At 47.9% G+C, this 13,525-nt stretch overlaps 1 protein-coding gene across 1 annotated transcript; it reads right to left on the bottom strand.

Annotated features, from left to right (window-relative positions):
• Positions 1-12,175: 12,175 nt before the first annotated feature.
• Positions 12,176-12,649, bottom strand: LOC142814120 (uncharacterized). Its single transcript, XM_075892049.1, has one exon. It carries the CDS (start codon positions 12,647-12,649, stop codon positions 12,176-12,178), a length of 474 nt encoding a protein of 157 aa, XP_075748164.1.
• Positions 12,650-13,525: the final 876 nt, after the last annotated feature.

The following is a 13,525-nucleotide window of genomic DNA, read 5'->3' as shown; positions in this document are numbered from 1 at the left end:
GTAAAGGAAAACGAGAACGGCAACCTGGATAAGGTGCGGCGTGCAAGCTCGTCGGGTGCGAATACCCGGGCGTCAAGGCATTCACCTAGCCGGCGACTGTTTTCGTGGGGTCCTGGTGACCATTTAACAGCCGAGGCTATTGGTGAGTCTCGAGCACGGCCTGGTTCTGGTGTTCGAGCAAAAGACAGCGCCGCAGATGACGTCATCTACCGGGAGTGGGAGTGAGCCGTCAGACTACGCGTCAGAGCTTGTGCACTCCCACCACGACGGCTTCCTCGCTGAACTGTTGAAGGGCATGAACCGCTGGTGAGCTGTATCTCTGTCTTTACGTGTCCGGACTCCAACACAAAAACTTTGCGGCACTTCAAAGAACGTTCAGACTCGGAAAATCTTTGCCCTCGTTAACGAGAACAGCGTACATATTCCGTTTGGCCGGTGGTTGTCAATTTACCTTTTGTTGATTCTATAATTTTCTTGTCATATTTTTTGTGTTTGTGCAAATGCATACTTTCGCCATGCAAATCGAACGCTCCCCTCCTCCTCTTGCCCAAGAATAACGTTTCACCCCAATAGCCCGACTGGCGTTATTTACCGAATCTGTTACATATGGTGTTGTGACCGGCGCCGGAGCTGAAGAGGGAGCGGCGCTCCTTTAATCTTCAAACCAAACCGAACGACCGGCTGCCTACTGTTAGGACCGGCGCCAGGTCTGACAGTGGATCGGCGTTCCTTTTGATGTTCCTTTTTAGTCGCCAAACGGGTTGGCGGCCTGTGTCCGCCATGTATTGTTCCCCCCTGGCCGGAGGGTGCGGCGTCTTGCCGCCACGACACCGTGAGCAGTTCGGGAGACCACAAGTGCAGCTTCTTCTTTGGAAGATGACGGCGGCGGCGGCGGCCGGAAATCGTCCCGCTAATTGAACGAGTCGTTCGGCGACCATTTGAAGCTTGTTTACGGCGGCCCTTTCGATGGATGCAGTCATCAACTTCAGACCCCTCGCCCAGCGACACCCCTTGACGAGGAGGAGCCACGTTCGTGCCACATGGCCGTGCAGTGACCACGCTTCAATTTTTGAACGTTCACGTGGACCGTGCGTGCTCGTCACCCTCGCGGGTAATGTGTGATCCGTGGTTGGACGGTGCCCTCTGTACGCGGTCCCCGATCTAGGGATCTGGGGAGGACAGACCCTTTATAATGAGCCCCCACGGCTCATTCGGTGTGCTTTTTTTCGAGAAGAGAACCAGGCAGAACAGAGCAGAACCGAGCAGAACCATGTAGAACCAAGCACCATGGAGCGCTATGTTAGGAGTCATGTAGAGGCCTGCCACGTTTGAGGGCTCACCGTGTAGGGAGTTCGCAATGTATATATTGTAAATAAACCCTCTTCAAGTCTCTCTTCCTCCTGCCTCGACAACTTCATCCCGGACCCCCGGTGTCTGGAAACCCCGGTCGCAACAACTGGTTGGCAGCGGTGGGATACGAGTCTGCGACGGAGAGCGACATGTACCGGAGGCCAGCCGAAAGCCCTGGAACTCGGCGGGATCGAAGCAGCGTACCACCACCGCACGTAATGGGGTGAGTGCCTGGCTTTGTGCTTGAGATATATCGAGTCTTTTAGCCTAGATTCGTTAAAAGATAGATATAACCAACAACTGCCTGGCCACTGTGGTTGTTATCTCAGCACAAGGCAGCACTGGATGATTACCTGAGCAAGTACGCTAAAGCAGGAAAGCTTAGATGATTCAATAGGAACAAGTGGTAATGTTTCAAAATTTCTAAGGGTACGTTGCGGATTAAATTTTAGGATGTTGTAAAAAGCAGGAGTGAAAAATTAACAAGAAAAAGTAGAGAGGGATGTTGGCCACGTAGTGCTACTTGGGTGCTTAAGCTTGTGGTCTCCGCTGTGAGATTTGCCAGGCTTCAATTTCTCTAGACCCAGAATTGAGACGCTGGTGGGTTTGTGTTTTGTCACAGCTGAGCCAAAGCAAAGTAGTCGCCATGGATCTTACGAGATTGACGAGAGAGGACCTGCTGAACCTGTGTTGGGATCTGGAGCTAGATTTTAATGATGATATGCCTGCTTCTAAACTCCGCGAAGTGATTCTCGAAAGCAATAGTGACAATGAGGAAATCGAGCACTTCGGGAATATGTACTTATTGGACCAGGAGGAGGAAGTACAAAGGGCGCAAAGAAAGGAAAGATGGCGCCAGGAGGAATTGGAAGCTGAGCGCAGGCATGAAGAACATATAAAAAGGATGCAGGAATTAGATGAAGAGATAGAAAGGCTTAATTGTGAATTGGTGGCATTGCAGCAGAGTGGTCAATCCATAGATGTAGCGCACGAACGGTGCGAGGTAGCGGCGGTGCCATTTAAGACCGAAGCGAAGGCTACAGGTCAGACATCTGTAGATGAAGTGCACGAACGGTGCGACGTAGCGGCGGTGCCGATTAAGGCCGAAGAGAGGGCTACAGGTCAGAAATTTGCAGATGTACCGCACGAACGGTGCGTTTCAGCAGCGGTGCCGTTTAGGGCCGAAGAGAGTGCTGCGGGTCTGATATCTGTAGATATAGCGGCGGTGCCGTTTGAGGCCAAAGAGAAGGCTAGTGCCTGTAAGGGAATGGAACAGGTTTTAACCCATTCTGAGGGAAAAGAGCTCGCGGTCACAGCAGGGTGTGAGGGTTCCGTGGTGGTGGAAACGAAGTTAAGATTAACAGAGTGTTCCATCGAACCTTGCAGCCCTGTAGACCATGTTGATGAGCGTCAGAGGCGGACGAAAGGCTCCAGGTTTGGCACCAAGGAATGTGCCAAACGGAGAAAGCGTCCGAAAAACAGAAGCGCGGCAAGGCTCGCGATCAGCGCGGCGCGTTTGACGAGGACCTTCAAACGGCGTGGCGGATTTGCGAGAAAAGGCCCGTTGTCTTCTCTGACTGGCTTAAATCGCATGCGTCTGAGCGGCCGGAGAGTAAGGAACAGAAGTGCGCAATCTACGCGGCCGCGGTCTAACGATGAACTGATAGGCAATCATCAGGACTGGGCGCGCGAGATGGCGGAGGAGCATATCGGTGATGAAGAACGTCAGAGTAGGACGAAAGGCTCCCGGGTCCGCACAAAGAAGCGTGCACAGGGGAGAAAGCGTCCGAAGGGCAACAAAAAGGCAAAGCTCGAGATGAGCACAACGCGTTTGAGTAAGGGTTTCAAACGGCGTGGTAAAATCGCGAGAAAAGTGCCGTTGTCATCTCTGACGGGTCTGTATCGTATGCGTCCGAACCGCCGGAAAAGAAAAGCGCATCGTACGCGGCAGTGTTTGAAGGATAGATTGCTAGGCAATTATCCAGACAGTCCGCGCGAAAAATCAGATGAGCATGTGGGTGCTGGTGAGCATCAGAGATGGGCGAAAGGCTCCGTAGACGGCACCAAGAGACGTGCAAAACGGAGAAAGCGCCGTAAAAACAGGCAGGCAAAAATCGCGACGCGTTTGAGGAATGTATTCAAATGGCGGAGCGAAATTTCAAGAAAGTTGCCGTATCGCAAGCGTCCAAGCGGCCAGAGAACAAAGAAAAGAGAAGCGCATCGTGTGCGTAAGTGGTCGAGGGGCAAGAGACCCTTCCGTTGTTCTCGCGGTGCATTGGACGGGGTGCGGGGCAAAAGAGTCGGTGGTTTTCGAGGGGCAGGAAGCGACAGCAAGTCGGCTTCGAGGAACGTCGCGGGGTTCGGTAGCAGGGCGATTGACGCGTGTTGTAGACCCCGCTTCTCGAGAAAATCGTTCCGGGCGCGACCACCGCGAGTTCGACTCAGAGTTGTTGCGAACAGCGGTTAGCCTCTCGGAAAACGTCGACTCGGGACTGTTGAAAGGAACATTTTGTTTGTTTTTGTGATTTTGTAAATAACTCGTTTGTACTTTGTTTTCGTTAGCGCTCTATCATTTTGGTAGCCTATATGCGTTGTATAGATCTATTGGAAGGATAGTGACACGCATTAGAGCGTACAGAATTAGGCGTTTGTCATCGGCACCGGAGTTGGTTTGTATGCGTCCGAGCCGCCGGACAAAACGAAAAAAAAAAAAAGCACGTTGGGTAGAAAGGCAGACCCTTTCGTCGCTCTATCGACGGCATGTTTGATGGACTGCGGGAGTGCGAGGTACTCAGCGAGAGTAAGAACGCAGGTTGTCCGCGCAGAGCTTTGCGGGGGTCGGAGGCGAAGCGAATGGGTTTTGCCATTGTTCCATTTCCCGTTCGCCTAGAAAGACCCACAGGACGCGACACCGCGCGTTAGTCCCAAAAAGGAGTAGACATCCGTGAGCTTTTGACGATGGTCATTAGTGGATTTATTTTGTTTTGAAATTTGCTTTTGACTGTTTAAGTTGTTTTGGATTTTAATGTGTTTTTTAAGAATCTCGTCTACCAAATAGTGTTTAGGTAACACATTTTTTGGTTTTGTTCATTTCTTGGGCGTTGTACGTTTAGCTAAGGTAAGCGTTGTGCGATTGCATAAACGACACGCATAGGAGCCTGCGTCATGGTAGATACGTGTAAATGAGCAGGAGCAACGTTATGAACTAATTATGACTGAGCGTAGAGACGCAAAGTTATTGCTTGCGAGATTTTTCAGGATTCATGCGAAACTTTTTTTGTTGTTCATTTAATGTTTTGTTCGCATGTGTCCGGGGTGTAAGAAAAGCTAGCTCGTGAGTTTATATGTATGCTTTGTGAAAGTGGCAACAGCAAGGGAACGGTTAGGTGGTATCTCCTCCAGGCAGGCGCACTGTGATGTGCGTTTGCGGATGTATAATAAAGAGGTTCCTAATGCAGGTGCAGCACGGCAGTTATGCTTTCGTCTTCTCAAGAGGAATTGACGACTGGCTTTGGCGGCACTAAATTTCGGGAACTAAAAGATAGCGTGAAGTAAAATGCTTCATTTTATGAGTATGATACCTGGTGGGTTACGGCGGATTACTCACGCAGGCACTCGGGTATGCCACGGTGAGCGCATCACTTGACAATTAGTTTTCTTGAAAGCAGTTTGATGGGAAGATTATTATCGGATCGGGATTAGGAGTTTTGGTGAAACCTCAGAGAAACGTCCCGATTGCTGCTTTGTGTTTGGTAATACTGCTTACGTAGGGTTGCTTTTGGATAATTTGTCGGACTCGACGTGTCTCAGTGCGGGCAGGGTGCTCTCCCGTGCCTGTGGTGGTGTGTATGAATGCTTTTCCCAGAGGGGAGCCACAAGGAACGAGAGGGAAAGAGTCCTTGGCTGAGCGTCATCAGCAGTGGCCTGGAAGACAGCACTACACAGCGACACTTCGAGCAACCTGTGCAGCTGGTCACCCTCAGGTCGCTTCTCCCGCCGGCGGACGAGCTGTTGTGACCGGCGCCGGAGCTGAAGAGGGAGCGGCGCTCCTTTAATCTTCAAACCAAACCGAACGACCGGCTGCCTACTGTTAGGACCGGCGCCAGGTCTGACAGTGGATCGGCGTTCCTTTTGATGTTCCTTTTTAGTCGCCAAACGGGTTGGCGGCCTGTGTCCGCCATGTATTGTTCCCCCCTGGCCGGAGGGTGCGGCGTCTTGCCGCCACGACACCGTGAGCAGTTCGGGAGACCACAAGTGCAGCTTCTTCTTTGGAAGATGACGGCGGCGGCGGCGGCCGGAAATCGTCCCGCTAATTGAACGAGTCGTTCGGCGACCATTTGAAGCTTGTTTACGGCGGCCCTTTCGATGGATGCAGTCATCAACTTCAGACCCCTCGCCCAGCGACACCCCTTGACGAGGAGGAGCCACGTTCGTGCCACATGGCCGTGCAGTGACCACGCTTCAATTTTTGAACGTTCACGTGGACCGTGCGTGCTCGTCACCCTCGCGGGTAATGTGTGATCCGTGGTTGGACGGTGCCCTCTGTACGCGGTCCCCGATCTAGGGATCTGGGGAGGACAGACCCTTTATAATGAGCCCCCACGGCTCATTCGGTGTGCTTTTTTTCGAGAAGAGAACCAGGCAGAACAGAGCAGAACCGAGCAGAACCATGTAGAACCAAGCACCATGGAGCGCTATGTTAGGAGTCATGTAGAGGCCTGCCACGTTTGAGGGCTCACCGTGTAGGGAGTTCGCAATGTATATATTGTAAATAAACCCTCTTCAAGTCTCTCTTCCTCCTGCCTCGACAACTTCATCCCGGACCCCCGGTGTCTGGAAACCCCGGTCGCAACAATGGCTATAGTGCCTGAAATACCTCGCAGCTGCTGGGATGTTCTGTTTTTGATAACTTAGCTCGAGGATTCACCGCCGGGTTTGAGATACGCGCATTTGATTGGAATGCACCCTTGCTGCTTGTGGCGGAGGCATGCACCGATGCTTGAAAGCGCGGCAGATGGATGCCGACCTCTCGAGGAAAGAGAATTCAATCTCCTCCAAAAGTTTGGGAAAGTCGACCCTCCAAGGAGCAGCACAATGCAGGCTCCCCTTCCCTTCTGGCGGCTTCTTTCATTTTCAAGACTGCCGCGGGCCTGTGCAGCTGACATTTTCCGAACAGCGCTGCTTCTGAAAAGATGAGATCAGCCCTTTCTGTCACGACTCCATCTTCTCACATTCATTCATGCAGCTGCTTCTTCTGCATCTTCAACGTTTAGAAAAGCATCCAATATGGCGTTTACATACACAGCCAGCTTATTTGGTTGCCCTGTCTTTTCCAAAAAAGAATAAACAAGTCAATATGAACGGGCTCTTAGTAGAAGCACCACATGATAAAGTGTGAGCGCGCTTCTAAGATAAGCCAAATAATTCTTTCCCCTTGAAAGCCTAAATTGATTTTTTTATTATATTGAAGTTCACGCGAGCACATTCCAAGAGTCGCTGAGCGCGAAAGCCAGCGGGCATTTTGATTGAAATGTGCGTAATGCTGACGGAAGCATCTCTTCAATCACATTCTTTCACTTCGCCTTCGTGAGTACTGCCGGCGTGATTATTAACTTAAGTGTATTGGCGTTCAAGTTACGGCTAACTTTCTAAATGTAGTAAAATTAAGCCGATTGTGTATGTCTCGGGTATTGAGCTTTAAAACCTACTTTGTTTAAGTAAACGACTACTCCATAGGTTTTGTGGCGGAAAAGCAAGTCACATATCTGGAAGCGTTACTTACCTGACAGAAATAGGACTGGCAAAATTAATCTTAGGAGCTGCTTTGCCCTAGTAAACCACTATTTTCTAATTTTCACATAAAAAAACAAACAAATTTCTGCTATATTAGTTTCGATGTCGAAAAAAGCATGAGCAAAATGTTCTGTGATAGCTTAAAAACTGAAGATGGCGGTGCTTTTCTGCTGGTCAATCCTGCCTCAAAACGCACTCGTGCGTAAAAGCATGAGCGAATGAGCGTAGTAACTAATTCTAGGAGTTAACTAAGGAACATTGTTTATTCATCATTGCAACTTTAGCATCGTTTATCGACGATGGCACCTGTTTTCTAAAGGAGTTACCGCGAGTTCTAGAAGAGCAAATTCTTTGTAAAAGCATATATGTGCGCTTTCGTGCGTTTCGCACGTCATTCACCAGCAGCTTTTGGTAAAATAATTCTACGTGCTGCTTGAATGATTTTACCCAGGCAACTTTATATTCCGCCACTGGGCTTAGCGCTTTACTTTTCAAGAGATTCGCCCACATACATGCCAATCTCTGGTGTCTGCTTTATTTTGATGTCCGTAGTTGCCAAGATGTTACAGATACGTGAACTTTCTAGGCGAAGACGGTACGACTCGCGTGTGAGACGTTTTACGACCGCCGTGGCTCTAAAATCCAGAGAAGATAAGGCTGTCACGCGTCTCCTCAAAATAAAGAAGCCTACCGGTGGTTGTATACGCAGACTTCTTTTTCTTTTTCATCTCCCGGCTGTCTCATAAAACCAGCTTAAAGGATTCAGCTTGAAGTCCTGTCGAATCGTAAGCCTCCATCCATGTTGGCGGGAAATGGTGACACCTTGCAATCCAAGCGCTCTGAATTCAGCGAGAGATCCGTTTCAGTGCTGTTTGCATTTCGAAAAGTAAAGTTTTGTGATGCCTACCAAAGTTGGAAAACGCACAACGGGATTTGCCAGGTTTGAGTAGATTCTAGTAAAGTAGACACGGTTGAATACAGTTGCTTCGTCCGACAGTCTTACATTGGCTGCAAAAGCTTGACGTTGCCTTTTCGAGAACGCCTGTTTGCGCAGGTTATTCGTCAGAGTGATTCTCTTTCTGAATAAACACAGAAACATAAATTTTGTTGTTTGCAAGAACATAAAAGAAGGCACACGCGTGTCTGTTTACTGCGATGCAGTGTGCGTTTACAGAAGTCAGAACGAGCCAGAATCACTTGCGGGATAGGTGCAACAAAATGACTTCGCGAAAAAAAAAACCGCACGAATAAAGATGTTTTTCTGTTTCCTGAAGGCTATGAAGTAATGTTGACGATATGCCATGTAACTTGGAGAACGCATGAATTGTGTTTTTTTCTTCAAGTTATTTGGCATCGAGATAGTGTTTAGTCAATGCAGTTTTTTATCTTGTTTTGCTTTCATCAGCGTTATACCTAAATAATTGGCTGAGTTCGTGAACGACGTTAATAAAATTAATCATTTCCAGAATGGGACCGCGGGACAGTCGTAATTTATTTTTGGTATCACAGCACTGTGGTCTCAGACGTGGGCACAAATCCGTCTTGGAGGGATAATTCAAGTTACCATTATTGATATATATATTCGCATTGTAGCTAGTTATTTATATATTGCGACGTTGACAAAACTTGTTACAGCTGGTTATGGTTTCAGAATATACTTTCAGTGCACGTATATCAGTCGGAAAAACTTAGATAACATACACAATTATTAAATAGTTGTACATCTCATAATACTAGACCTTCAACAAGGCCTCACAGTATGATAAATAAATGAATAAAATATGAGTCATACCAAATACCAGACATTGGTACGCCTTACATCTATTGAAACTTTCTCTTACACAAAAGGAAGGCATTCAATGCGTCGTGATATTCAATGGGGACTATTCATACAGGAAGCTGACATCGCTTGTTGGATGTACATGATCCATACACAATTGAAACAAAGAGAGAGATAAAGATAAAACAAAAGACGGAGAGTTTCACGACAAGAGCATTCTGGTTAGGAAGTTCACGCAGAGTAATTTATGTAGCAAGCACTTCAATTAACAAGGTTTTAATGCATCGTAGGCTGTGCCACAGGTAGGCTTTACTAAAGCTTTAGCTTCCACAGAAGCAATGTTTCTGACGTCTACTCTCGCATGTGGGCGTACTTGTGATAAAGTAGCTCAATTGAATCAATATCAGTGGTTGTTTGTAGCCATTTGCCAAAGGATATCAAATTCGGCTTTGTTTTCTAGAGGAAAATTTTCAAATTTCTTATTATCAGACTGACTGATAACGGGTTAATAATTATCACAGTGAAACTTTCTGGAATAAAGCAAGAAGTTCCCTTTATAATGCAATTTGGATGATGACGATGTTGATGGCGGTGATGGTTATTAAAATTTTCTTTTGATTCAAAGAAGATGTAGGAGAAACCTCGTGCCATCCGGTTAATTCCACGTAGAGACCACTCAGCTGAGCTTGGCGGCCAGTTCACGGGCACTCTGGACGACCAGGATTTGATCGTTAAATTCGGGGCTTCGCAAACGGTGATGATCCACAATTTACTTTTTTGAAAACATTTTTTTTCTTTTGGCTGGTAATCTTGGTTGAGTCGGAGCGCGAGTGATTCTTTTTTCGGAGCGGGCGAGACCGCGTGTCTGTGCTGTTCCTATGAAAGCTTAAAAAAGGCTACCGTAATTATGAGTGTGTTCTTCCAGGTGCATTAGGCAGAACCAAAACGTTTCTGGGTCAGCGTACGCTTGGCTTTGCCTTAAGATAAGCGGACAATTAGCTCATTGTGCCAGCTTAAAGCCGAGCACCTAATAAATAAGCATCTTAGTACATAAGAAAGGAGATGACAAGGCTTGAAGAATTATAGGCTGAACAGCTTGCTCTCCAGAGGATACAAGCTATTTAGAAACGTCATTTCTAACAGAATTAGGTTAACATTGAAATTCAATCAACCGAAGGAACAAGGAGCACTTCGAAAGGGCCAACTCAAGAATCGACAACGTTCATACTATCAATCAGGTAATAGAAAAATGCTCAGGACAAAATCAATCACTATTTACAGCCTATAAAGTAGGAGAAGGCAATTAATTCAGTATAAATATCAACAGCCATGCAGACACTGTGAAATCAGGGCACTGGCAAAGCATATTAAAACATCCTGGAAGAAATCTACGCAGAATCAACTGCCACCATAGTGCTCCATAAAGACAGCGACTGAATAAGGGTGCAAGACGAGAGGATATAATCTCCCCAATGATATTCACCGCGTGCTTAGAGGAGGTTTGCAGAGCTCTATAGGGAAGAGTTAGGAATAGGGTTAATGAAGAGTACCTTAGTAACCTGCGCTTCGCATTGCATTGCTGAGTAACTAATATCTTAAAATTAATCTGCAGAAAACAAAAGTAATGTACAACAACGTCGAAAGAAAACAGCGCTTCAAGATAGGTGATTGTTCACTTGAAGTTGTAAAAGAGTGCGTCTACTTAGAACAGGGAATAACCGCGGAGCCAAACAAATACAATGAAGTAACGAGAAGAATTGTAAGAAAGGGGTGGAACACATTCGGCAAGCGCTAAAAAATCATGACTGGTGGATTGCCCCTATCCCTCAAGAGGAAGGTATATAACAGCTACATATTGTCGGTACTTGCCTATGAAGCAGAAACCTGGAGGCTTACAAAGAGGGTTCTCTTATTGAGGGCGACGCAGTGAGCGATGGAAAAGAAAATGATGGGTGTAATGTTAAGAAACCAGAAGAGAGCAGAGTGGATCAGGGAACAATCCGGGGTTAAGGATATAATAACTGAAATCAAGAAGAAATGAACTTGGGCCGGACATGTAGCGCGTAGGCAGGATGACAGCTGGTCATCAGGGATAACTGACTGCATTCCCAGAAAAGGCAAGCGGGTTAGGGGAAGCGTCAATTCAGCTTATGAAACAGAAAAGCTGCTTTGAAAAATTACAGCATATCCATGGAATGAATGATGATAAGTGGGGCGAAGCGTCTCTCAATCCGTTCGTACTGCGTCCAGGCGTCAGTCCATCTGTACGTGCGTCCGTGCGTCAGTGCGTCCGTACGTGCGCCTGTTTGTGCGTCCATCTGTGCATCCGTCCGTCCATGGGTCCGTCCGCCCATCTAGTGAGCACTTCAAGTACCACCATCTCGCTTCTTTTTATCATGTATTCATTATATACAAGTACCACCAACCAGCGGACAATCTAAGGGCTAAACGTGAGTATGTACCACATTTCTGCTGTCAGCGCTTTCACACCGAAAGCATGATAACGACGCCGTGCTACGTTTTTCGTAACATGTGGACATGCAGATATGTGCCCGAGAGTGGGTATGTGCCATTGTTATGCGGGTATGGGCCACAGGTTACGTACTACGACATCGGGACGCACAAGCCACGCCATAAAGAGCTTCTCCCCTAAACTTCGGCAAATTCGGCGTACCTTGTGAGTCAACTTTATGCGAAGCATGAGGAGAAAAAGTGACCGTGTTGAAATTTTTGTTATTGAGCGACACGTTGTGAAATTACGCTCTATATGTGTAAAAATGTTGTACGCCCAAACATGTTGAACAATCACACGTGTTTTATATAAGCGGTTGCTTACACTTGCGCTACGGTGTCAACATCAACATGAATATTAGCAACACGAGAAGTGGTAAGCTGATGTCTAACGCTTGCAGATCGTAGCCCTGGACAATGATGCTACACAAATTAGCTTAAGTGGATGGTCCTTAACTACAACTAAATTTAACCCAATGAGACGGCTGTGTCATAGGAGTACATATGTAATGTTGATTAAATTGAGTAGCCAGCCTTGCAACCTCAATTGACGTTTCACCAACAATGTGCCTGAATAGCGTACTCTTCCAAAGCAGGGCCGAAACTTGGCGTGGTCCGTGGTAAACTATTTGATTGTCCTGCACAATCTTTGAGTTCGATTCCTGCTGGCATCATCATGTTCGTCGGATGAACTCTGAAAATGTCAGTTTTTCTTAACACTCTTGTTGAATCTCGTCCAGGTCAGTGTTCGACTTGTCCTCGCAGTAGTCCACAGACAAAACGATCCCGCAGCGCTTCGTCCAAATTTGCTCCAAACTGACAACTCTGGGACAACTTCCGAAGTTCAGCAACATATTCGGGCAGAGACTCGCCTTCGTGCTGTGCTCTGCGGTAAAACTTTGCTCGTTCCCCGATTATGGACGGCTTTGGGGCAAGATGTGCATCCAAGAGGCTCTTCAGTTGCTCGAAACTTTTTCCCGATGGTAGGTCCGGTGCAGCCAACGACTTCAGCAACCCATACGTACGCGGTCCGATGATGCTGAGGAATGCGTGTACCTTGTCGCTGTCGGGAACCTTGTTGACAATCAGAAAAGAGGTCAACCTCTCCTTGTATGCCGTCCAGTCGCTTGCAGTAACGTCGAATGACTCCATCTGGCCCAGCTGCCCACCAGACCGCATTGTCGCTTCTTCACCACACTGCTCGCTACTCTTCATTTTTCATCCCATCCTCGTCGCCAGTGTTGAATCTCGTCCAGGGACTGACAAGGCCAAGGGTCCAACGGGCAAACAACAGCGTTTATTGCCGAAGCGTACGACTGGGGTTACATCACGGGAATGGAGGACAGTGCTTTGAGCGTTACCATTTAAGCACTAGTGGGCGCATGCGCACTAACGACAGTTCGGTTATCAGGTGTGCTATCGCGAACACCACACTTCCTCTGCTTTTATTCGGAAGCTAATAGTTCACGTTCCCTCTCAGAACCAATCAGGCGGTCGGCGATTTCGTAGCGGGTAGCGCCGATCCAGGTCGCCTCGAGAAGTGTCTGTCAGCAACGTCGGTGGTGAAGGCGAAACCCTAGCTGCAGGCAATGAAGGTGCTGGCTCCGGTTCGGTGTCACTCTGTGGCCACACGGAGAAACCGTCGTCTTGCGCGACGTCTTCGGCAAGCCCTGCCGTGCCTTGAAGTAGCTGGTTCTTGTGGCGCCGCCACTCGAAGCATCCTGAAGATGTCGACGCTCGTACCCTGAAAGACACTGGTCCACTTTGAGCCATCACCACAGCTGGTACCCATTTGGGCTGTCCCCTGTAATTTCGTGCAAGTACATGATCACCAACACTCACGTCACGCACACGACACTGTCGGTTCACCGTCTGTCTGAACTGATTGTAAGCCACCCTTTCCCCCACGGCGGGTTTGAGTACATCGAGGCGGGTGCGCAAACGTCGCCCCAACAACAAGTTGGCTGGTGCCTCGTGTGTCGTAGCGTGGGGCGTGTTGCGATAAGCGAGCAGAAACTTGTTGAGCTTTACCTTCATAGGTTGATGCACGTCATCCTTTTTTAGCGCGTTCTTCAGGGTCTGTACGAAACG

Source organism: Rhipicephalus microplus, chromosome 4, assembly GCF_043290135.1.
Source record: "Rhipicephalus microplus isolate Deutch F79 chromosome 4, USDA_Rmic, whole genome shotgun sequence".
Taxonomy (NCBI): Eukaryota; Metazoa; Arthropoda; class Arachnida; order Ixodida; family Ixodidae; genus Rhipicephalus; species Rhipicephalus microplus.
This window is presented reverse-complemented; position numbering and strand designations above follow the sequence as displayed.

Excerpts from the sequence above, each read along its gene's own strand:
- LOC142814120 (XM_075892049.1), bottom strand. The coding sequence starts at position 12,649 with ATGAAGAGTAGCGAGCAGTGTGGTGAAGAAGCGACAATGCGGTCTGGT.